Genomic DNA, 26438 nt, shown 5'->3' on the forward strand with positions numbered 1-26438 from the left:
TTTACATCATTTAACAATTTAAGATTCCTTGCACATTGGTTCTATCATTCCACAATTGAGACAAAGTTTCTATTTAAAATCATTATTCATTTAAAAAGCGCCACCAACTTTAAAAAGAAAAGCGTCACTTTAAGCTGGCATATGGGGAAAAAAACTCTCTAGCCATATGCATGGAATTTATTATGTGGCTATCGACGCTATTGACTCTATTCCATGAAAAACATACTTACCATGGCAGCCCCTGCATCACACGGTACATGTGTACACGATACAGAGCACCTACTTAAAGAAACACACTCACCAACACATACTGTAAACTTTTGCAAGTATTACAAGGGGAAAAACTTGTTTCTTACTGTAAACAGAATTCTTGCCAATTTTTTGAAAAGACATTTTGGATTGATTTGCTGCTTTTGGTTACATCTTCAATGAAAAGAGAAAATAGATTGGCTTAATTTGACCTGTGTTGCCAACAGTCTTACTTTAGGAAACTATGCCCAAAGGATTCATTATGATTTTTCTTGTCCAGATGCCCCCTTAAGTAAAATTTAATTAATTTCACATGTTACAGATTTCATATACTAGGATCCTCAAATAAGCTTAGTCATAAGCGCTATGATCTACATTCTATGCACAAATGTTTACTGTATACTTAAGAATTCTGCCACAATCCAACCCCTCAGCCAAATAAATGATCTTTTCCCAAGCCATTAAAGTGAGACTATTGTCAAGATAAGCCAACATAATGATCAACTATAATGTAATTTAATTTTAATTACTGAGTATATTCACAATATATTTTTGGAATAAGAAACGTAATAGGTGCAAAAGACAGCTGAAGTGGGTTTGTCAGTTTTTTTTTGGTTGTTGTTTTTTATAATGGTGGCTAAAGAGACTGAGGAAACAGTGGCTGCTTGCATTTTTTTTCTCACATGTATTCAAGGACCCCACAGGGAAATACATTTTTAAAAAGATCTAATCCACATTCTGCTTCCTAGACTCCTGCTTAAGCTCTTTTTCACATGCAGCCCAAAGTGTGCTCAGATAAAAATCTGAAAGAAAAGAATCCTTTCAGCAAGCAACTTTCTTTAAAATAAGAAAGAATCGATTTTCTTTTCTAAACATAAAAATGAAAATGATCCCAAAATAATAAGCCATTGTGAGCAAGCAGATTTAGAGCTAACTGATACTTCAAAGCCTTTAGAAAAGATCCTGATTTATCAACACCATCACTGAAAAAAATCTAAGAAGAATGACTTCAGTTTTGACAGCAGTTAATGCAGCCACTAAGAGTTGGCTGCAGTGAAATAATTTTTAAAACAGTTACTTAAAAGTTGGCTATATACTCCTCTAAATATATTGTACCACAAACAAATCAAAAACATGAAACAAACAGAAAAACCCTTACTACTGGTTACTAACTAGTTCACAAAAGTTATAGAAAATGCACACCTATCAAGAACATTTATCATTAAAACCAATTTCATGATTAAGAATATTGCAGAACATACTTACTATTAGTCTTTTAAAAAAATTCCACTGCACACACTGTCTGCCTCTGAAGTGGCTATTTCCTTTCTTTTGGGTACTGAAACATTATTAATCTAGAGTTCTTTTTTCCTTATTTGATCAAAACAAACTCATTTTACTTGTAATGTTTCCAAACTTATTTGCTTTTGAAAGAAGTGTTCTAAAGAAACTGGAAACTAGATAAAGAAAACATACCTTTGGTTCTAAAAAGCACCCTTTGAAATAGCGGTACTGAACTGATACTCCTCTACTTAGTACAATGGTTGCTTTCCATAACATGCTGTGAGAAAAAAAGAAAGCAGCAGCATCAGTATCAAACTAAAATGCAAGACTTCATTAATTCATAAAATCCTTCAAGTAAGATGTGTAATCAATACCATTTATCCCTACAAAAATTTTTATTCGAGGTCTGATATCAACTGGGAACTGGGAACATAATACCATGCTGGGCCCCATGGAGCTATGGGGCTCAAGACCTTTGTGTCCCCCATTTCTTTGATTAATAAACAACCTTCATTCAGTCTCCATGACCATCCCTGAGTTCCAATGGGCAGATTCCAGCAGTTCTTAATTAGGGAAAGGAAGGGATGCAAGACCAGGGAGAAAGGAACAGTCAAGAGCAGCCCTGTGGCAAGGTCCTATTTCCCTACTAAGGATACATACAACAGTTATCCTTGAGCTATTTTACAGATACTGAAATCCCCTGCAGGTGGGAGAAGTCAATGGTATGCAGCCCACAAGCATGAAGACCCCAGACCAGTTAGACCTGAAGGTTTATGAAGTTGACTCCCATTTACCTCACCCATCAGAAGAAATGTCCACCGAGCTGATCACGCCTTCTTTGAGCAATTACTATAAAACTTTTGACTATCTTTCCCAATTTGGGACACATAGTTTTGAGGGGATTAGCCCATTGTGGCCTGCTTTGCCTAGCAAAGCAATAAAGCTGTCCTTTTCTACTTCAACCAAAACTCTTTTGTCTCCAAGATTCATTTTGGCACTGATGTACAGAGAAGCTGAGCTTTAGGCATCAAACACAGTGATGAGTAAGGCAGAAAAAGTCTTATCTTCAAGGAGAGTGCTTGCTTACGTGAATAGACAAACAAACATAGGAAGGACTAGCTGACCTTTCTGAGGGGACAAATTTTGGAGGGAGACCTCACAAGAGCTATCTGAGCTGAGACCTTAACAATGAGTCATACAAAGAACCAGAAATATTCCAAACAAAAAAAGGCAAGCAAACACTGCAGACTTCTGAATCTCTTCACTTTTCACTTAGCTAGGGATGTTGCTGCTGCTGCGCATCAGCATCAGTCGTGTCTGACTCTGTGCGACCCCATAGACGGGAGCCTACCAGGCTCCCCTGTCCCTGGCATTCTCCAGGCAAGAACACTGGAGTGGGTTGCCATTTCCTTCTCCAATGCAGGAAAGTGAAAAGTAAAAGTGAAGTTGCTCAGTCGTGTCCGACGTGTCCGACTCTTAGCGAGCCCATGGACTGGAGCCTACCAGGCTCCTCCGTCCATGGGATTTTCCAGGCAAGAGTACTGTAGTGGGTTGCTACTGCCTTCTCTGAGCTAAGGATGTTACATGGCTTCTAAGAGGCTTTGAGGCTAAGGTCACTGACTTAACCGCCTGTTTCCACTGTCTCTTATTCTCCTGCCCAGCCTCTAGCTATTCCCCCCAAGTCAAGCAGAGTCTGTGTCTTATTTGTTTGTAAGTAAGTCTTACAACTTAATGTCTTCCTTTGAACTATTCTATTCTAACATATTCTAAACGCTATTTCTAAAGTTTGGACTCAACAGTTATAGAATTCACTACAGTTCAAGATTATAAGTAATTTTTAACTTCAAATCATAGACGAATAGCATTTAAAGTGTGCTCCCAGGACTACATTACCTAGGAGCTTGTAGAAATGCAAAATCTCAGAATACATCTAAAACTACTGAATTGGAAACTCCCAGGGAGGGCCCAAGCACTCTGTAATTTAACAAGCCTCCAGGCTCTGATGATGAACACTTAAGTTTGAGAGCCCATGTCATAGATCATTACCCAAACATTAACTCAGCATGAATAGTTCAGTGACTAAACAGGAGCTCCGTGTGTTCTTCCATGATACCAGATGGTCAGCAATGCTCCCCACCTGGCTCTGCCAAGACAGACTTAAGGCATTACCCTTACTCTGACTCAATTCTGGTCTCTAACAAATATCCACAACCAGCTGTCAACCCTGGTCTCCAGCTACAACAATCAGATTAACCTGGCAATAATAAAATACATATGTCCTGGCTCCACCTTGGGACACTGGTTTCATAGGTCTGCGGTGAAGCCTGGCCACATGGAGTTCGATACACTGGATGCATATGGTTGAGAAACACTGCTGCACAGCAAGGACAGACCAAATGCTCAGCACATATGCCCTGACTACTTCTCCCTGATAAGCCTCAGAATCCTCTTCAATACAGGGCTCTAGATAGATTCCACCAACTCTGGGGTGAAACTTAGTTCCCATCTCTGCTACCAAAATTATGGCAAATGTCCAGTATTATTTCATAGATAAAATCAACCAGATTAAGTGCAACTTGCCCCAGATGTGCACAGTAGAATTAATATGCTTTAAAAATGTGTTGGGGTCCCTCTGCCATGCATTATTTATCCATCTTCCAGGAGTAGGGCCTAAGCATATGTACTTTTTAAAAAAAGCCCCTTTTAAAAGTGCAAAGTCCTTTTAAAATAATTTTTTAAAGTGGTTTCAGGACTTTCCTGGGTCTAGTGGTTAAGAATTTGCCTGCCAATGCAGGAGACAAGGGTTCAGTCCCTGGTCCTGGAAGATCCCAAATGCCAGGGAGCAACTAAGCCTGTGCACAACAATGGCACCCACGTGCTACAATTACTGAAGCCCTCGGGCCCTAGAGCCCTGCTTCACAACAAGAGAAGGCACTGCAATGAGAAGACAGGTAATAGGGCAGATCAAGAATTCAGAGCAGAGGTAAACAAGTTCAGAAGGACATGAGGTTTCACCTCAGACAAGAGTGACAGATCCACAAATCAAGGAAAAAATAGCCACTTGAAGAGAATAAACATTTCATTTGTCTGTGACCCCAATATCGTTTGTGAACAGAATTTAATATAAACAGAAGAGAATTGGTTGAGAAAACGTGTCACACAAATGACAGGGAAAATGGTATTCTATGTGTTTGTTCTCTTTTCCTAAGAGAACATTATGGTCTTGTTCTACTTTCCCTGTTATTTCCCTGTGCTCCTCAAACTATCTGCTGTGAAGGACCAGTTTCTGTTTCTGTTACCCTACCAATACTTCTGGTCTACAACACATCCAGTTCAATAAGTCCATTACATGTATCGGTGTCCTAGCAATGTCAAATTGCTGTAAGCATTTCTAAACACTTGCTCTCAGTTTGTGCATTTCTCACATCATGCACTAATAAAAAATGTTTTTTGTCTAACACTGGGTCTACAGGCCACAGTTTTAGCAGAACTGCTTAATAATCATCTAATCTGATGTTTCTCCCTGGGTGCACTGCATGTATTTGTACACTACTTACAATCTCATCTCTCCTTTACCCCCACACATACATTTTGACAATCAGTAACACTTCAAAATATCTGCAGGCAGAGGATTACCGTTGTTCACATCACTGATTCTATCCTAACCTCTTTACCACGTAGATGATGGAACTGAGGCTTAAGAGATATGGGATCTGCCCAAAATCAGAATGGCAGAAATGAACTGGCACCCAGGCCCTCCTTTCTCCACTCCAATGCACCAACACACCCATGCTAAGTTTAGTGCTGTAATTAATGTCAGTAGTGAATTCATTTCATTAGCTAAAAATTCTAATGCTGTGTTCTACTCTCTGCTTTTAATAGTATATATGTCTCAAGAAAATTATTTCTTAGGCTAAAGCAAAAACTACATTTTTTAAAAAGAGTATGTACCAAGAAGCCAAAGACAATGTCTTAAAAAGATTTTTAAAATAAGAAACAACAATATAAGCCTGTTTAGAAACATGGTATTAAGTACCAAAAGATGCAGCTAACAGCGAAGACTTGAAACTATTTGAGGTCAAAACTGAGAAACAAAGGAACTTGTTTTTTACAGCAAAGTTTGTAAAATGACTTTACTCTGTATGCATATGTGATAAGTTTGCTAAAAACTAAAAGAAAAATACACCAAGATATCTTTAAAGAAAAAAAAAAAAACAGGTTTATAATCTGAATGTCACAATTGTTTGGTAATATGACATGTCCATGCTTACCTTTCACCTGTTTCATTCTCTGGAAGAAGAGCCACAGCTTTTTGAGGATTCCAGTTTCCCAAAGCATCACAGCTTCCACATATTGCAAAAACCTCTCCTAAAAAACCATAATGGGTTAAGTAGGAACATCTCATTTTGTTTTAGGAAGTTGCACTGGTTTAACAGGCTGCAGAGTCCCCTTTAGCAGAGATGAAAGGGCTTCACTGGAGAAATGGGTTTGAACCCAGGTGGCACACACACTAGCACGTGTGGTTTTTGGGGGGGTTTCTTTTTTCTGTTTTGATTATACCTGCATTATTAATCTGACCCACCTCTACAGAACCAAAGGCAGAGAAAAGGAAGGATGTACAGGAACAGAATTTTCTTCATTTTTCAACTACTTACTGAGCCAATAATGAGCACCAAGAAGACAAAGTGATCAAGCCACAGTCCTTGTCTTCAAGGCAGCTTCCAATTTAAAGGGGAAAACACTAAAGGCATGTAAGTATCCTAGAGAAATAATAATTGATATTTTCCAGGAACTCAAACAGTAGCTATCAAGAAGTTAAAGATCAAGAAAATTATCAATGGGACATGAGCAATGTAACCATCACTAAAAAAAAAAACCCTCAATACAAAACTAGCGAAAAATCTAGTATTCTTTACTTAAAAAAAAAAAGACTATCACACTTCATCTGAACACTTCTCAACACACAAACCAACATCACCTATATTTGCTAATTTCATACATTTAGCAAAAGTCTACAAGTTCTTGAATATAATTATGCAGAAGTTTTTAACTTATATATCAACACATTCTGAATTACTGTAATTAAAATTCATGAAGAAAAAGACAATGAACTGAGCCCAAATGAACAAAACTTCAGGATAAACTCCTTCACACTCTGTGTAGCTTGGCTTCCAAGCTTTGGACACTATTCCAGTAAGACTGAAGCTATACTTGGCTTTGGCGACCTGCACGAGCATTTTGTATACTTGGACTATCTAAAACTTAACTAAAATCACAAGTGTGGTAGTCATTCAGAAGTTTTCAGGGTTCTAAATACATGTCTATAAAGGCATACGGTGGTTATACATAAAGATTTCATTTTAAAATATTCACCAATCCTTAAAGTAATCAGATTTTTTTTTTTTTTGCAATTAACTTAGGTTATCACTACCTTTTCTGATGTAAAGGAAAAAAAGATAAACACTTTTGTTAAAAACAAAGCACAAATATTTATTCTCAAGATCACATATGCTGCTATGCATATGTATAGCATATGAGATGGTTCCTAGCTCAAAGTATAGATTATCATAAAATCACTGATTCAGGCCTGTTATATTTCTTTTATAAAGGAGAGTCTCATCAAACTTTTTCATGGACTCAGTTATTTCCTATTCCCACACAAAACAGTAGCTACTCTTTGTTCTGGAAAGAACATGTATCAGACATGGAAAAAAGTGAAACCTGGACAAACTTGGTTACTTTCCTTCTATATAAAAGCTCCTGCATTTAACCAACACCCTCCTACAATGTTACTCTTTCTGCTGATTGCCTTTGAATATGGCTTCTATGAGAAAAAAAAGGGAAACTTTTTACTAGAATAGGCCTCTTTCTTTCATTGGCTTTCATTTATCAAGAGACTTGAATGCTAACTAAAGGAATTTCAAACAGTACTGCCACATATTTTTAACTTCTTCCCTCTAATTTCACCCCTCTCTGCACTCTCTCCACATTTAGCAGAGAATACATCCTCGTTGTTTTGAGGAGGAACACAAGATTTAGGCAGAAGGTGACAGTCCTTCTTGTCCATCCACTTCCTTTCCTCTCACTTAGATTCAGCTACATTCACATCTACCACTATCTTCCCTCTAGTCCTTCAGGAATTACATCGTGTCAAGCTGACTCCTCTAGAGTTAATTCTGCAGTCATCTTCTTTGTCTGACATGGTCAGCCCCTTCTAGCTTAAAGTGCCTATGCACAAAAGTCAATAAAAGATACAGGTCTGCAGTCTTCTCTCCACAAAGGAGATTACACACTGGACAAGAGGTGAGTACTGGACCCAAGAGACCAGCAATCTTCAACCTGCAGAATCTTGCCCAGAGGTGGAGCTGTCCAATATTATCTTGGCTAAGAATGTGTGTTAGACAAACACACACTATCAGGTGCTGTAATAGCTTCTGGATCAAAGATGCTTGATATATAGAATGAGTAAGTTAAGAGGTAGTGGGAAGGGGCACAGATCTAAACAAAGAAAACAATTTGAAAAAGCCCCAAAGGAGAAAAGGAATGCAACAGATTTGAGGACTGGCCAGTGTAACCAGAGTGCATTAAACAAGGAAGTATATAACCCAGGCATGATACTGTATTTTTCTATTGTTCATTTTTTGGGCTACACTGTGCAGGCATGTAGGATCTTAGTTCCCTGACCAGTGATTGAAAGAGGATAGAATTCATGCCCTCTGCAATGGAAGCCAGGAAGGAGTCTTAACCACTGTGCTACCAGGGAAGGCCCAAGGTGTGATTGCTCTGACGTGCTACCTTACACTCAAATTATTTCACACTGCTTTAGTAGATAGCAAAAAAATACAATGAAGCTTTTAAAAACAGATGTATAAGTAAGGAAAAAATTTATCTTAGCCAAATATTTAACCAACTTTTCACACTAGAAACATTTCCATCATTTTCATGCAACTTAAAACCTCTCTCACTGCTGAGGGCCCAAGTTCAATCCCTAGTCAGGGAACAACTAAGATCCCACAAGCCGTGGGTGTGACCAAAAAAAACAGCTCAAATTATCTTTATCCTATGCAAAATTCACAGCTTTCCTGGAAAATATGAGAATAAGACACTATTTGAGACAGCTTTTTGGTTTTTTCCTTGGGCTTACTATGCTCCAAGCACATTTCCGTTATCAGGCATGCCCTGAAGATACTTTCATCTAAAAATTAGAAAGATATTTAAAAAATAAATAAAAATTAGGTCCACTCTAGTAACAACTCTATATTTAAGATAATCCAGATAAGGAAAATGTAATTTTTAAAAATGTTTAAAAGTAAAGCTTTACAATACCTGGTAAAAGAGTTCCTCTTATTTCAAAGGTAACCTGAGAAGGTGTCATTCTGATGGATTTATTTTAGGATGTCGTGCTATAAAGAAAAAGATGATGTCATTTATAGTACATCTAGATAGCTACCACCAAGAAATAAGCTAAAAAGCACAAAACAAAAATGAATCTCAACTGTGAGCAAAAGATTTCAGAGACTAGAGAGACTGAATTATTTGGGAATTACCCAGCAAGTCTTAGGGCCTAATGTTACAAACCTATTCTGTAAGAATGCATGGACCAGAAAAAAATTGCAAAACAAGTGTATCCAAGCTTTTTTTTTTCTTAGAATTCAAGACTATCTTGTCACACAGTTACTCCTCTAATAAGCAGCTGTTTTGAACTCCACCTATCTTTCCTGACCAGGCTCATGTTTACAGTGGAGGGAAATATACACACACACACAACTACAGACAGAAAAAAGCTTGGCTCAAGGTAAGAAGGTTCCAATTTTAATAACAAGAAAACATTCAAAGAACTTAAGCACCATCCACTGAAAAACTGGTTATGTTTCGTAACAAGTTTGAGAATCTGCTTCTAAATGACCTGATAGCTTAAAAAAGACAAAACTCATTGCCCTACAAATCGCTTTTCAAGTTTCTCTTTATTAACTATAGGGCCATCATTACTCCAGTCCCACAGTCTCAACTCTGTAATCTATTACCAAACCCTGTAGATACGAATTTATCTTACATACATGCCTTTCTAAGTTTAAACTTCTTTAAAAGCTCAAGCCTCCTACTTATATTTTGTCTTCCAATCACTTTCCAACAATACATTTTTATGTCAATTAGAATGCTTCTCACTTCCCTGGCTTAGAATCACTTCCATTATTTTACAGAAATCTAAATCCCTAAGCTCCTGGTGTCCTTTACTCCTTTAGCCACATCTTCGCTCCAGCTTGCTTTCCATTTCTTTGCTGTTTTTCCCAGCCTAACCAACTTATTCACCTTACCATCTCTTTATTTAAGTACTTAAGATAGGAAATTTTTAAAGACTTTAATGTACATCAATTCTCACGCAGTTTATAGAATTTAAATATAGAAAGAACACATACTCCACACAAAAGGCCACATCATATTGTACATAAGCTATCCCAACACCTCCAAAAAAATTTTTGTACCCTCAATCCATCAATGTTCCTAAAAGAACTCCAATGTCTTAATGTCATTTCCATTAATTTTTCAGCTTAAATACTGTTTATTTGCATTTATACATTTTATTTCAAAAAAAAAATCCTGAAGTACCTTTCTCAGCTATTCATTCTTCCATTTTTGCTATGCTCCCTTCCCCTCCCTGTGAACACATGCACAACTCCGCAATGGTCATTTAATGAACACTAACACCCACAGTTAACCACACTTTCAAGTCAAAGCAGACAGATCTAAAGCAGCAGTTGCCACTGGAAGCAATTTTGTCCTCTAAGGGTATCTGGCAATGTCAGGAGACATTTCTGGTTGCCACAACTGTGGGTGATGCTCCTGGCATCTAGTGGTAAAAGCTGGGAGTGCTGCTCAACACCATATAATGCATAGAACAGCGCTCCAGAAATAATTATCCAGCTCCAAGTATCAAGAGGGCTAAGGATGAGGAATCTCTAATAACTAACCCTCGTGGGGGCTGCAATGAAAATCAAGAGTCACTATGCATCATCTCACCTACATCAATTATAAAATGTAAATATACTAAATAAACTAATCAAGTGAAGTCAAAGTGGCTTAGTCGTGTGGGACTCTTGGCAACACCAGACTGTAGCCCACCAGGCTCCTCTGTCCATGGAAATCTCCAGGCTAGGAGTGGGTAGCCATTCCCTTCTCCAGGTGATCCTCCCAAACCAGGGATTGAATCCAGGTCTCCCACATTGCAGGCGGGTTCTTTACCATCTAAGCCACCAAGAAGACCATCAGTCAACGTGGTTTCCTGTCACTTGTCTAAAGAAATCCCTATTTAGTAACTCTATTTATTCAGTTAGAAAACCCAAGATTCCACACTGGAGGGAAAAAAAAACCTGTCCTTGATCAAACCACATATGCTAATCTATTTTCTATGTCTAAGAGTAAACCTGATCTATTTAGTAGGCTTTTTTTTTTTAATCATTTATTTATTTTAATTTGGCTGCACTGGGTCTTAGTTGCTGCATGTGGGATCTAGCTCCTTGTCCAGGGATCGAACCCAGGCCCCCTGCATTGGGAGCGGAGTCTTAGCCACTGGACCACCAGGGAAGTCCCAACCTGATCTATTTAAAACATATTAATACATCCAGTTTGAGCACAGCCAAAGAATGTTTTAAACCTAAAATTAGTTCTAGATTGTTACCGGCCATTTAACCTATATAACTCAAATAACCTGATACGAATCTGAGTATAACCCTAAGAATAGGATGATTTTCTTTCCTAATAAATAAATGATTCATTGAAGCACTGCAATCTACTTTTAATTTATCTCTTACATTTATCTACATCAATCATATCAAGCAGAAACCTTAAGGTTATCTAAAAAACTAGGCTTTTTAAGTTACTGAATTGAGACAAAGCAAAAAGCTCTATCATCCAGCAAACTGCTGAATAACCAATCTCAACATATAACCTGAACTTTCACCCAATGCTTACTGCCACAGTTACTAAGAACAATCTCATGTATATAATTAAAAATTGGTGCTTGATTATTTGTTGATCAATTTTAAGTAACTGTTTTAACCAATTTTAGGGAAACAAAGGGAATTAGCTGATTACAGTTGAGCCTCTCATTATTAAGGTTGCTTGTAAGAGTGGCTACAGTAACTTGGGTGGAAACAGCTGCAGTTTACATTATGTACTATATACCAAAGCTGCATACACAAGCACAAAATTAACCCCACCCCTCTAAAAAAAACCTCACTGGGTGTCAACAATGCATCATCCCCAACTTGAATTGCCAAAAAAATCATATAATCTGTTTAAGTTCCACTCCCCGCACTGTCCAAATTTAAGGCCATTCCAAATAAAAGCCTGCAGAGCTGCTCCTACAGCAGTTTACTTGATGGTGGACAGAGGCCAAAATTCTGGTGCAGGACTGAAGTATACCATTTTGGCACCCTGCTACCACCAAAGTAAAATACTGTTTTGTCATGGAACAAAAAATTTACACAACCAAAATTTCCTCTTCTTCCAAATATGCAAAGGGAATCTCAACTTGAACAGGGACAGATCTTCTAGATACATAAAAGAATAAGATGGAAAATGCTAGTCATTTTATATACAGGAGCTGACTGAATATGTAATTTAACTAATTCACCTATACCCTCATGTACAAAACATGCTTCCTGAGATATGTTTCTGGTTTGGTTTTAAACATAACCTCCATTTTTTGCTTTCTGAAGGTAAGTATTAAACAGCATTCTCATCTGAGACTTTGAGTTGCATTTAACACTATTTTAACACATTTTTAAGGACTCGAATAATTTGCAAAATGAAACTGTAATTTACATTTTAAAAATACTTCAAAAATACTACCTGGCAAAGTAAGTTTTACTTTATTCTTTTTGTAAAATAAATTATTCTAACATATTCCTTTACCGGCTTGCAAACTTAGGGAACAAAAGAGAGATTTCAACAAACAGAGGTACAATTTAGAACTAAACTGAAGTCACAGATATTTTCAGCAAAAATGTGTTTTTTTCCTAGCCAAAAAGACATATTTCACTGTTTTCCTTCAAATATTTTTCAAAAAAAAAAGCGGTTTCCAATTCTCTAGGCTCCAATAACTTTGCCTCCTAAATGCATATTAGAAAGCAATATATAAATGCCTATACTTTCCTGAGCTAACTTCTGCTTATCCTGGTGGAGGATCATTATGATCCCTCTAGTCCAACCCCAGTATACTGAGTCAATACTTTAATCAAGTGTACATAGACATGAAGAGGCTTCCCTGGTGGCTCAGAGGTTAAAGCTGTCTGTCTGCAATGCGGGAGACCTCGGTTCGACCCCTGGGTTGGGAAGATCACCTGGAGAAGGAAATGGCAACCCACTCCAGTATTCTTGCCTGGAGAATCCCATGGACAGAGGAGCCTGGTGGGCTACAGTCCACAGGGTCGCAAAGAGTCGGACACGACTGGGCACAGACATGATGGGTTTTTTATTAAGAAAGCAGTTCTGAAGGCTTCATTAAGCCAGGAAACTCGTTAATCATCTTTCTACACAATGCCAGAAAACCACTCCAAAGTTTTTTTCATTTCATCTAGATATTATTTTCATATACATTTATTTTTCCTGGTTAAATTATACACAAAGATTTGATTCATCAACTTACTATTTGTACATATCAAATTTTACTCACTCTGCCACTGAAATATCCTTTGTGGTCATTATTTGAGTCGAACTTTCCTAATCTCATCTTGTCTAGAATATCAGTTCTCGCTAGTGATGTCAAGAACGGACCGAACCATGCGCAGTTTTACCTGTTTGTTTTACCTTATGTTACTTACTTTTACCCAGAACGTTAGGCGTTGGAAAAAGGACTGATAACTTGTATTTATTTCTCAGCTAAGTCACAACTGTCAGAAATGCAGCAAGACGTGGCGGGGGGGGGGGGGGGGGGGTGCGGAGAAGGGGCCGGGAGGGGAGTAGTGGATAGAAATTGCGCAGAAACAGGAAGGGCAACAGAAAAGTATGAAGAAAACATCAAGCCCAAACACCCAACCAGTTCCTCTATGTGTTACATCAGACTAGACCGCTGTCTCAATGGTGAAAGATATCCACACTTCGTGACTGAATTCATGATTCATGCCTGATTTCCTTTATAACCGGGGAAGGGGAAAAGAGGGGGATCGATGAACTAGGTTTTGAAGAGCTTGGAAAAAGTAGAGCTTTAGAAAAAGAGGCAGCTGTCTTAAAATTGTATGAGGGGTACTGATGTCTATTACTGGAACCTTTTCCTAAAAAAGTAAGGCACTTCGGTTTCTTGGAGTAACTGAACTATACAAGCACGCCCTAGACTACTTGGATAAGCAATTTCAGAAAAGCAGCAGTTGTCAAAACACTACGAATTACTTTTGAAGTCAGAGAGTGGCGGTGAGCGAGTCCTGCTGCATTTACGTTTCTTCGTTCCCTAAATGGTTCTTCCAATACTTCGGTGGTCTCATGCTCTATGCATTCTGGTATTACCGAAAACGCTACAGAATTTTCGTACGGGAACTAAGCACTAGGCAGCACAGCGTAATCGCGGCAGCAAACGATAAATACAATAAACATGTATTTACAGGATTTACAGAAGCAAACCTCCAGGCCGCTGTTTCCAGACCGGCTGCCCGTCCGGGGCGGGGGATCCTGCCCACGACTCGCCCCCCGCTCCGCCGCGTAGCCCTGACAGCTCTGCCGCAACGTGAGCGACAGCCAAGGGCCCCGCACCGAGCGCCCAGCCCACCCGGCCTCCCACCTCACCTGCTGGGTCCCCGGGTCAGCGCCACCACCGACTCCGCGCCCGACAGTCAGAGTCGCAGGCCGAGGTGCCGGGAGCCGGCCGTCAGCACCTCGCCAGCACTCCCTCAGGCAGCCCGCAGCGGCACCAAGCAACAGGAAGCGGCTCCGCTCAAACCGGTTTCAGCTGCTCCAGACCAAACCGCCAGACCACCTCGCGGGGCGGGACCAGAAAGCGGCGAGGCGGAGACTGACGTCACGCCCGGCGGCCTCCGGGCCAATGGATGGCCGCGCGTTGGGGGCGGGGCCGCGCGATCCTGGTAAGGGCAGGCATCGGTGACTGAGAGCTACTGGGCATTCCAGGGGTCTCCGGTGTGGGTTTTTTCGGCTGACCGGGACCGGCGGCACAGGCCTGACCTGGGTTCTTAGACACCTACCTTGGTCCCCTAAGCCGTCCTAGGACAAACTAGAATGGAAGGTGGAGCTGCGATCCTGAATTGCGTCTTTTGTCCCATTGGAAAGCGGGGGAGATTAACAAGATTAACATTCTGTGGAAGCTATTTCGTTACAAAATGGAAAGCGCACTTGGACCAAATCTTTAGGGTTAAAGAGAATTGAGAGACCTCAGATAGTTGAGAGTTTATACCTTCCCTATGCAAAGGACGGGGTTCATACTTGCAGTATCACTTGGTAGTTATTATCACAGTTGCCCACTGGAGACCCTGTCAAACCTGCCTATTCCAATTGCTTTTAACGGCTTCCCAGATGCAGTGATAAAGAATTCTGCCTGCGGATACAGAAGAGGGCAAGAAAAGGGGTTCGATCCCTGAGTTGGGAAGATCCCCTGGAGAAGGAAATGACAACTCCAGAACTGTCTGGGAAATCTCATAGACGGAGGAGCCTCGCATTTTTACAGTCCATGGTATCTGCAAAAGAGTGAGACACAATTTAAAGACTTAGCAACAACAACGTCAATCGGCATGAATTGCATGTAACAAGACCCAGGTTATTCATACGTAAAATAAAGCTTGAAGCTAGAAAGATCTCTGCAAAACTCGTAGTCATTTATTAAGGGTGGGGGGGGTGGGGGGGTGGTGCTTACCAAGAAGAAGAAGAAGAAAAAAAAAAAGACAAGGTTTACTCTCTCCTTTGATGGTTCCAGAAAGATTAATCAGCCAACTTAAACTGTTGCTTTCCAGTCTTCAAGGTTAACTGCTGGTTTACCCGTAATAGAAAATTGTTATCAGATTTCATTTAAAACGAGTGAGATTCCAACTCGAAAATTTCATAGTTATATAGCAATATGATAATAATATATTTGTAATTATATTTAAAAATCGAGTAAGATATGGAAAATATCTTAAGATATGGAAAAAGGACTCAAGAGCTAGCTCGAGCTGCAAATTGGTTAGAATGGTCCTATTGAAAAAGCATTTGGGTTAGAGGCGCTCTAGCTTTTAGACAGCTCCTAGTTTTATAAGTAGGATTTTATAAATAGATATATTTGTTAATAAAATAAAATTTTATATATCGGGTGACTGAATTTTATATTTGATCTTGGATTAGCTCCCAGAGCATTTTTGACTGTTGTCTATTAAGTTAATAAATAATTACTAAGTACCTGCTTAGTGGAAGACAGGATGCAATGGTTTCTTGATGTCACTAGTTTTAATCACAATTTTCATAAGGAATTAAAAATTCCTCTTAATTATGTACTATTATCTGCTAAAGTCAGCTGTTAACATTTCCTAATACCTTAGAGTTCATTTCATTCCTCTGCTGTTAGTCATACTTCAGTGATGAATTTCTTTCACATGTTTGCTTTTTTAAAATGTTTATACTAGATCTTTTTTTTACTGTAATCACTATTTAATCAAGGCTAATGTTTATAGTTCAAGTTGATGGGTCGAAACCATGCTCTTTTCCTAAATCCTATTGAAATCACGGAAGGATTACACATATTTGAAAATCACCATCAGTGAGCCAGAAATTGAAGAATTTCTAGAAGATTTAAAACAAGCCATCAGCATTGGATAATTGAAAAACTGAGAAAAGAGAAACGTGGACCTGCAAAGGGAAAGAAGGGACCCCTGGAGCTGCCACTTTACACAGCCTTGCTTAAAAACTCTTATAATAATTCAACATATTTTAGATTATATCATATATGCCTTGTTATGATTGCTATATTAGAGTAAAATATAAACAATACATTCCTTCCTCATACTTCTGTGGAATGTTATAACTTTTGCAAGAAATGTTTAATGAGATTAACTTGGATCTTATCTCATTTAAAATATTTAATGTTATCTTATTTGATTAAATAATGAAACATATTTACTCATTTGTCCAAAATCAGCTGCATGATCTCTCTCTGTCTTTCATGTATTAACAATGGTAGTAGCATTGGTGGAAAATCTTCTAGACTTAGGTTCCAGACTTGAACTTAAATCCTACCCCTCACTATCTGTGATTGAATATAAATCTTTGGAAAATTTTTTACTGCAATTGATGACCTTAAATATATTTATTTATTTGTTTGCTCTGGGTCTTAGCTGTAGTACTAGGGATCTTCAGTTGCATCATGGGGGTGGAATCTGGTTCCCTGAGGTGGGATTGAAGCCAGGCCCCCTGCATTGGGAGTACAGAGTCTTAGCCACTGGGCCACCAGGGAGATGTCCTCAAATTGATGAATTATGAGGCTTTCTTTCTGGACAAAACGATTAAGCCCATTTCCTTTCTTACTTAAATTTAGTAGAGGTGTTGCAGGAAGGAACCCAATTCTGACTCCATGTTGGAAACTACTTTTTTGACTTCATTTTATTATTATAATCATACTCAATGGCTTGCTTGGAGGACCCTGCCCCTCTGCTTGACTGTAAACTAAAGTGCCTTTGTTCAGCTCCTGGAGAGATAGTTTGTCCATGCCCACCTGTGAATAGAAGAGATTAACGCATCTTTGACAAAGGAGGCAAGAATATACAATGGATTAAAGACAATCTCTTTAACAAGTGGTGCTGGGAAATCTGGTCAACCACTTGTAAAAGAATGAAACTAGACCACTTTCTAACACCATACACAAAAATAAACTCAAAATGGATTAAAGATCTAAATGTAAGACCAGAAACTATAAAACTCCTAGAGGAGAACATAGGCAAAACACTCTGCGACATACATCACAGCAGGATCCTCTATGACCCACCTCCCAGAATATTGGAAATAAAAGCAAAAATAAACAAATGGGACCTAATTAACCTTAAAAGCTTCTGCACATCAAAGGAAACTATTAGCAAGGTGAAAAGACAGCCTTCAGAATGGGAGAAAATAATAGCAAATGAAACAACCGACAAACAACTAATCTCAAAAATATACAAGCAACTCCTACAGCTCAACTCCAGAAAAATAAACGACCCAATCAAAAAATGGGCTAAAGAACTAAATAGACATTTCTCCAAAGAAGACATACAGATGGCTAACAAACACATGAAAAGATGCTCAACATCACTCATTATCAGAGAAATGCAAATCAAAACCACAATGAGGTACCATTTCACACCAGTCAGAATGGCTGCAATCCAAAAGTCTACAAATAATAAATGCTGGAGAGGGTGTGGAGAAAAGGGAACCCTCTTACACTGTTGGTGGGAATGCAAACTAGTACAGCCACTATGGAGAACAGTGTGGAGATTCCTTAAAAAACTGGAAATAGAACTGCCTTATGATCCAGCAATCCCACTGCTGGGCATACACACTGAGGACACCAGAAGGGAAAGAGACACGTGTACCCCAATGTTCATCGCAGCACTGTTTATAATAGCCAGGACATGGAAGCAACCTAGATGTCCATCAGCAGATGAATGGATAAAAAAGCCGTGGTACATATACACAATGGAGTATTATTCAGCCATTAAAAAGAATACATTTGAATCAGTTCTAATGAGATGGATGAAACTGGAGCCTATTATACAGAGTGAAGTAAGCCAGAAGGAAAAACATAAATACAGTATACTAACGCATATATATGGAATTTAGAAAGATGGTAACAATAACCCGGTGTACGAGACAGCAAAAGAGACACTGATGTATAGAACAGTCTTATGGACTCTGTGGGAGAGGGAGAGGGTGGGAAGATTTGGGAGAATGGCATTGAAACATGTAAAATATCATGTAAGAAACGAGTTGCCAGTCCAGGTTCGATGCACGATACTGGATGCTTGGGGCTAGTGCACTGGGACGACCCAGAGGGATGGTATGGGGAGGGAGGAGGGAGGAGGGTTCAGGATGGGGAACACATGTATACCTGTGGCGGATTCATTTTGATATTTGGCAAAACAAATACAATTATGTAAAGTTTAAAAATAAAATAAAATTAGAAAAAAAAAAAAAAGAAGAGATTAACGCACCCCTTCTGAAGGGAGATGTTTTGCAAGGCTGAAGACCCTTCCACTTTATTTCCCCACTGCATTTCCCTCTCTATTCTGCCTTTTGACTTTAGTTCCTCATTGCTTCTTTCTCTCCAGTCTGTAAGAGAACCTGGCATCCAGACCCAAATAAATTGGTTATTTTGAGGCGCTAGCTTGCCACCTTCTCCATCTGCCGGCTCCCCAGTTAAAGTCTCTTCTTACCTCAACCAGGGCTTCCCAGGTAGCTCAGATGGTAAAGCATCTGCCTGCAATGCAGGAGACCTGGGTTTGATCCCTGAGTCAGGAAGATCCCCTGGAGAAGGGAATGGCAACCCACTCTAGTATTCTTGCCTGGAGAATCCCATGGATGGAGGAACCTGGTAGGCTACAGTCCACAGGGTCACAAAGACTGTGGACACGACTGAGTGACTTCACTTTCTTTACCTCAACACCTCATCTCTTGGATTCATTGCCCTATCGTGTGGCAAGTAGAGTGAGCTTGGACTCGGTAATAGAGGTAGAAGTAAGCTGTTGCTAGTTTCATTTTTATTTTATTGAAATTACCTTTGTTGGGTTCAGGGTTTTTAAATAAATTTTTGGCTGTGCTGGGTTTTCAATTCTGTGCTTGGGGTTTTCTCTAACTGCAGGGGGGTGGGTAGCATGGAGACCTACTCTTCTTTAAAGTGTGCAAGCTTCTCATTGCAGTGGCTTCTCTTGTTGCAGAGCATGGGCTCTAGTTGCAGAGGCTCAGTAGTTGTGGTGCAGGGTCTTCGTTGACCCTCAGCATGTGGGATCTTCCCAAATCAGGGATCAAACTCATGACCCCTACACTCTTAACCACTGAACCACCAGAGAAATCCCGGGTTCAGTTTTTTCATATAAATTTTACTACAAAAAAAAAAAAAGTTTTATGTTGATATCAGTATTTTTTTAACCAACTATAGCATCTACTTTTGTGGCCACTATTTTACCAAGTCTAATTTTGCAAGTCTTTATTTTTATTACAAAGTGTTGATTCCTCCAACAGTGGAATTCCCTGATGGCTCAGACTATAAAGAATCTGCCAGCAATGCAGGAGACCCAGGTTTGATCCCTGGGTTGGGAAGATTTCTGGAAAAGGAAATGGCTACCCACTCCAGTATTCTGCCCTGGAGAATTCTGTGGACAAAGGAGCTGGTTCAGTCCATGGGGTTGCAAAGAGTCAGATGGGATTACAAAAAGCCAGATACTCATGAGTGACTAACGTCCGCCTGTACACCTTTGGTAATTTTAAATAATCAGCTTTGTTTTGTGCTGAGTCTTCTCCCAGAAACATTCATTATGACGTGGGTAAAAGATCATTTGGGAACTTCCCTGGTGGTCCAGTAGTTAAGACAGGGGACATAGGTTCAATCCCTGGTCAGGGAACTAATATCCCACATGCCTTGGAGCAACTAAGTTCACACACTGAAACTGCTGAAGTCCACTCTCCAGAGACTGTTTGCCACAACTAGAGAGAGTCCATGCACCACAACAAAAAATCCCCATGATGCAATGAAGATCCTTTGCACAACAACTAAGACTTCACCTGCGTGTGTGCCTGCTAAGTTGCTTCATACTTCCGACTTGATGCAACACTGTGAACCGAAGCCTCCCAGGCTCCTCTGTCCATGGGATTTTCCAGGCAAGAATACTGGAGTAGGTTGCTATGTCCTCCTCTAGGGGACCTTGGACACAGTCTAATTAATTAATTAATTTTTAAAAAAGAGTGATCATTCGTACTTACCCCTTGATCAATCCGTGTAAATATTTTGAATATTCTCCTGAGACATTCCACGATCTTTGTACTGTCAGAATCTTATACAGATTCAAAAGGCTATCAATTTCGTGTTTCGTTCACTTCACAGGTGGCTCTGTTCCTCGAAGTTAAGGTCCATGCCTTTCATTCCCTCTGCATGAGTCCATGAGCAATTACCAAGTTATAGAAGGCACTACTAATTCTTTAGCAGTGGCCACAGGACTGGTAAAGGTCAGTTTTCATTCCAACCCCAAAGAACAGCAATGCCAAAGAATGTTCAAACTACCACACAATTGCACTCATCTCACACACTGGGAAAATAATGCTCAAAACTCTCCAAGCAAGGGTTCAACAATACGTGAACCATGAGCTTCCATATGTTCAAGCTGGATTTAGAAAAGGCAGAGGAACCAGAGATCAAATTGCCAACATCCATTGCATCATTGAAAAAGCAAGAGTTCCAGAAAAAACATCTACTTTTGCTTTATTGACTACGCCAAACCCTTTGACTGTGTGGATCACAACAAACCATGGAAAATTCTTCAAGAGACGGGAATACCAGACCACCTTACCTGCCTTCTGAGATGTCTGTATGCAGATCAAGAAGCAATAGTTAGAACTGGACACTGAGAGAGTCATTTCCTAGGCAGGTTGATAAGAAGTCTAGGGGTCCCCAAGGAGAGAGGGGTCTGGAATTCTCAAGGAGGAAGAAAGGACAAACTTTTTTTCCCCTTTACATTCCTTAGGATTACGTATCCTGCCTGAGGGACAGTCCCTGGATTAAACATTCTGGCTAATCTTGTTCTCTTAAAATGTAAATTATGGGAGTAGGTCTGATCTTTATAAGGATTATATAACAATGTATCCTGCCTGAGGACAGTCTCTTGATTAAACCTTCTGGCTAATTCTGTTATCTTAAAATGTAAATTATGGGAGTAGGTCTGGTGCTGCTACTGCTGCTGCTAAGTCGCTTCAGTCGTGTCCGACTCTGTGCGACCCCATAGACGGCAGCCCACCAGGCTCCCCCATCCCTGGGATTCTCCAGGCAAGAACACTGGAGTGAGTTGCCATTTCCTTCTCCAATGCATGAGAGTGAAAAGTGAAAGTGAAGTCGCTCAGTCATGTTCGACTCTTCGAGACCCCATGGACTGCAGCCTACCAGGCTCCTCTGTCCATGGGATTTTCTAGGCAAGAGTACTGGAGTGGGGTGCCATTGCCTTCTCCAGGTCTGGTGAGGTCTTTACAACCTCCAGACATTCTTTGGATTCATTGGAGAGTATATAACTCCATTGCTAACACTAGCAAGGGGGTACTCTTTCTACCTCCTTCTGATGTTTATGTCAGAAGCTTTCTCTATCTCCTTTATACTTGAATAAAACTTTATTACACAGAAGCTCTTAGCAATCAAGCCTCGTCTCTGGCGCTGGACTGAATTCTTCTCCTCTGGAGGCCAAGGATCCCGGAGTCTTTGTGGTTCAACAACAACCTTTCAACATGGAACAACAGACTGGTTCCAAATTGGGAAAGGACTGTGTCAAGGCTATATATTGTCACCGTGCTTATTTAACTTATATGCAGAGTACATCATGTGAAATGCCAGGCTGGATGAAGCACAAGCTGGAATCAAGATTGCTAGGAGAAATATCAATAACCTCAGACACGCAGATAACACCAAACTTATGGCAGAAAGCGAAGAACTAAAGAGCCCCTTGATGAAAGTGAAAGAGGAGAGTGAAAAAGTTGGCTTAAAACTCAACATTCACAAAACTAAGATCATGGCATCTAGTCCCACGCTTCATGGCAAATAGATGGAGAAACAAGGGAAACAGTGAGAGACTTTATTTTCTTGGGCTCCAAAATCATTGCAGATGGTGACTGCAGCCATGAAATTAAAAGGTGCTTGCTCCTTGGAAGAAAAGCTATGATCAACCTAGATAGCATATTAAGAAGAGAGACATTATTTTGCCAACAAAGGTCCACCTAGTCAAAGCTATGTTTTTTCCAGTAGTCATGTATGGATGTGAGAGTTGGGCCATAAAGAAGGCTGAGCAAAGAAGAACTGTGGTGTTGAAGACTCTTCCCTTGGACTCCAAGGAAATCAGTCAATCCTAAAGGAAATCAGTCCTGAATATTTATTAGAAGGACTGATGCTGAAGCTCCAATACTTTGGCCACCTGATAGAGAGAACTGACTCATTAGAAATGACCCTGGTGTTGGGAAAGATTGAAGGCAGGAGGAGAAGGGGATGACAGGATGAGTTGGTTGGATAGCATCACCAACTCAATGGATATGAGTTTGAGGAAGCTTCAGGAGTTGGTGATGGACAGGGAAGCCTGGTGTGCTGTAGTCCATGGGGTCGCAAAGACTTGGACACAACTGAGTAACTGAACTGTACTGACTAATTCTTCATAAAAGTGACACAATTGCTACAGTTTGTTCTTGCTGTTAATTTTTCTTTGATATAAAGATCAATTCTATGTGGAGGAAATCAAGGGAACTGCTGATTTCCAAAAATTTTTAAGTGCTGCAAATGTGAACCTTTAAACCAGTTTCAAATTGGCTGCTGCTTTTCTGGTCCATGCTTTCCAAGCTTTCAGTTGTATCATCATATTGAAATGTCTGTAGCACCTAAGATTCAGATGGTTAGCTCAAAATGTATTTGACCTGTTTCTTCATTGGTGAAGTGGAAATTTAAATACATAGGTTATTTCAAATGAAGCTGGAGAAGGCACCCAGCCTCTGACACAGTACCTGTTTCCACCTAATGACTATGTCCCTCCAGAAAGTGAAAGTGAAGTCACTTAGTCATGTCCGACTCTTTGAGACCCCATGGACTGTAGCCTACCAGGCTCCTTCACCCATGGGATTTTCCAGGCAAGAGTACTGGAGTGGGTTGCCATTTCCTTTTCCAGGGGATCTTCCAGACCCAGGAATTGAACCCGGGTCTCCCACACTGTAGGCAGACACTTTACCGTCCCCCCTAGACCTTCCCTATGCCTCAATTCCATGAAAGAACTACCAATTTCAACATACGTAAAAAGTTGATTGTAAGACAATACTAAGAATCAAAAAGTGCTGCCCTTTAAAATATGCCATAACATCTTATATTTTGTTTCATTTTATTTAATGAAAGTGTTCTTTTATATCTATTTAGACACAAATTTTATTATGTATAATTATTGTGCATATATGCATGAATAGGAAAATATAAGTGAAATAAATTGCTTAGTTCAGTTTAGTCGCTCAATCATGTCTTTGCGAATCAGTCCATGGAGTCTTTGCGTTGCCATGGACTGCAGCACACCAGGCTTCCCTATCAATCACTAACTCCCAGAGCTTCCTCAAACTCATGTCCATCGAGTTAGTGATGCCATCCAACCATCTCATCCTCTGTCATTCCCTTCACCTCCTGCCTTCAATCTTTCCCAACTTCAGGGTCTTTTCCAAGGAGTCAGTTCTTTCTATCAGGTGGCCAAAGTATTGGAGCTTCAGCTTCAACATCAGTCCTTCCAATGAACATTCAGGACTGATTTCCTTTAGGATGGACTGGTTGGATCTCCTTGCTGTCCCAGGGACTCTCAATAGTCTTATCCAACACCACAGTTCAAAAGCAACAATTCTTTGGTTCTCAGCTTTCTTTATATTCCAACTAACATCCATACATGACTACTGGAAAAACCATAGCTTTGACTAGACGGACCTTTGTTGGCAAAGTAATGTCTCTGTTTTTTAATATGCTGTCTAGGCTTCCCTCGTGGCTCAGATGGTAAAGTGTCTGCCTACAATGCAGGAGACCCGGGTTCAATCCCTGGGTCAGGAAGTTCCCCTGGAGAAGGAAATGGCAGCCCACTCCAGTATTCTTGCCTGGAAAATCCCATGGATGGAGGAGCCCGGTAGGCTTCAGTCCATGGGGTCGCAAAGAGTCGGACACGACTGAGCGACTTCACTTACTTACTAGGTTGGTCTTAGCTTTTCTTTCAAGGAGCAAGCGTCTTTTCATTTCATGGCTGCAGTCACCATCTGCGGTGACTTTGGAGCCCAAGAAAATAAAGTCTTTCACTGTTTCCATTGTTTCCCCATCTATTTGCTGTGAAGTGATGGGACCAGATGCCATGATCTTAGCTTTCTCAATGTTAAGTTTTAAGCCAACTTTTTCACTCTCCTCTTTCACTTTCAGAGGTTCTTTAGTTCTTTGCTTTCTGCCATAAGGGTGGTATCATCTGCGTATCTGAGGTTATTGATATTTCTTCTGGTATTCCTGAAACATCTTCACATTTATAGTTCAACCATAAATAACATTGTAATGCCCTTGTTTTCTAAACAATATTATCCAATAACATTAGTGATTCAACATTTTTTTTAAAGTGCTCAAATATGATCATCAGGACCTAAGTCGCTGATACCAATGGCCAAGTTTTGATGCCATTTCTGGTTTTGAGCCTAAGGGAAGCTATCAACAAAGGTCTACAGATAATAGTCTGGATTCCTACTTCATTTTCAAAGGTCTTCAGGGAAAACAATGACATTCAATGTGTCTAGAGGACAAGTATGTCAGGGCTGCTCCTCCCTGACCATCAGTGATTTCAGAGGTTAATTTTTCAAAGGGGACAGTAGAATGGGTGGAATAAGGTAATGCTCAGCCTAATTCACAGAATTGTGGAAATTATGCCAATAGTTTTGGTAGAGTACCGTTACCCATTTAATTTCCCTATCACATTTTGAATTTATATAACCAAAAAGGGAGCGCTTCAAAAGAGAATTGTTTTAAGTAAATGGAAGAATTAATTAGAAAGCTTCGTCAGTTGCTATATAGAGTCTCCTCCACAAAAAGGGAGAATAGAGTTACAATTTTCTCATTTTGTTGAAACTGGATACAATGAAGCAGAACAATTAAATGATGGGCAGAGGACATAACATTTTTCCAATGAAGACATACAGATTGGCCCACATGAAAAGATGCTCAACGTCACTAATCATCAGGGAAACGCAAAACCACAGTGAGCTATCGCATCATGCCTGTCAGAATAGCTATTATCAAAAGACAAGAGAAAAGAAGTCTGGGCTATGATGTGAAAAACGGGAAACTCTTGTTATTCCTTGGTGGGAATGTAAATTGGTGGAAAACAGTATCGAAGTGCCTCAAAAATTAATAATAGAACTACCATATGATCCAGCAATTCCACTTCTAGGTATTCACCTGTAGAAAACAAAAATACTAATTCAAAAAGATAAATGCACTCCTATGTTCGAAAAATGGAGAAGGCAATGGCACCCCACTCCAGTACTCTTGCTTGGAAAATCCCATGGACGGAGGAGCCTGGTAGGCTGCAGTCCATGGGGTCGCTAAGAGTCGGACACGACTGAGCGACTTCACTTTCACTTTCACTTTCATGCATTGGAGAAGGAAATGGCAACCCACTCCGGTGTTCTTGCCTGGAGAATCCCAGGGATGGCTGAGCCTGGTGGGCTGCCGTCTATGGGGTCGCACAGAGTCGGACACGACTGAAACGACTTAGCAGTAGCAGCATGTTCACAAAAATGTATGCGATTGTCAAATCACTATGTATTACACCTGAACTAACACTATATTTCAGTCTTTTTAATACACACACAGAAAATTTAACAGAAAATCCTGAACATTTTGTCTTCAGTATGTTCCACTTATTACTATTTTCTTTTCTTTCCAAATGCCTCTGAGTCTTGTGCATTTTGCATTACAATGGATCCGCCAACAGAGTTCCCTTTACTGCTCAAACTGTTCCAGAGTTGACTGGCTATCATTTTACCATTTAGGTGAAAATATTGATTGTCCACAAAATGAGCTGCTGTTTCAGGGCATATCCTTACTCTTGAACGACAAAAAAAACAACCACTATCAGCATTGATACCACACACAAGGGCCAAAAACCCAGCTGCTCAATCCAGGCTGGTGCCAGGCCAAAGAATGCTGGAACCAGAGTCAGGAAGGCAGAGTT

General features: G+C 40.0%; 1 protein-coding gene across 5 annotated transcripts in view; it reads right to left on the reverse strand.

Annotated features, from left to right (window-relative positions):
* GPCPD1 (glycerophosphocholine phosphodiesterase 1) overlaps positions 1–14402 on the reverse strand; it is a 67026-nt gene extending 52624 nt beyond the window's left edge. For 2 of the 5 annotated variants that reach the window (XM_061436598.1, XM_061436599.1), the window contains exons 1-4: positions 14311–14402; positions 8860–8936; positions 5805–5901; positions 1726–1810 (exon numbers count right to left, since the gene is read on the reverse strand). In XM_061436598.1, coding sequence (XP_061292582.1) covers positions 1726–1810; positions 5805–5901; positions 8860–8908 — 231 coding nt within the window. In that variant the 5' untranslated portion in view covers positions 8909–8936; positions 14311–14402. Of the gene's footprint in view, positions 1–1725; positions 1811–5804; positions 5902–8859; positions 8937–14310 lie in introns of those variants that run through there. The other 3 variants (XM_061436602.1, XM_061436601.1, XM_061436600.1) reach the window with 3 other exon arrangements.
* Between the last annotated feature and the right edge of the window lie 12036 nt (positions 14403–26438).

The sequence above is a fragment of the Bos javanicus genome, chromosome 13 (assembly GCF_032452875.1).
Source record: "Bos javanicus breed banteng chromosome 13, ARS-OSU_banteng_1.0, whole genome shotgun sequence".
NCBI classification, from domain to species: Eukaryota; Metazoa; Chordata; class Mammalia; order Artiodactyla; family Bovidae; genus Bos; species Bos javanicus.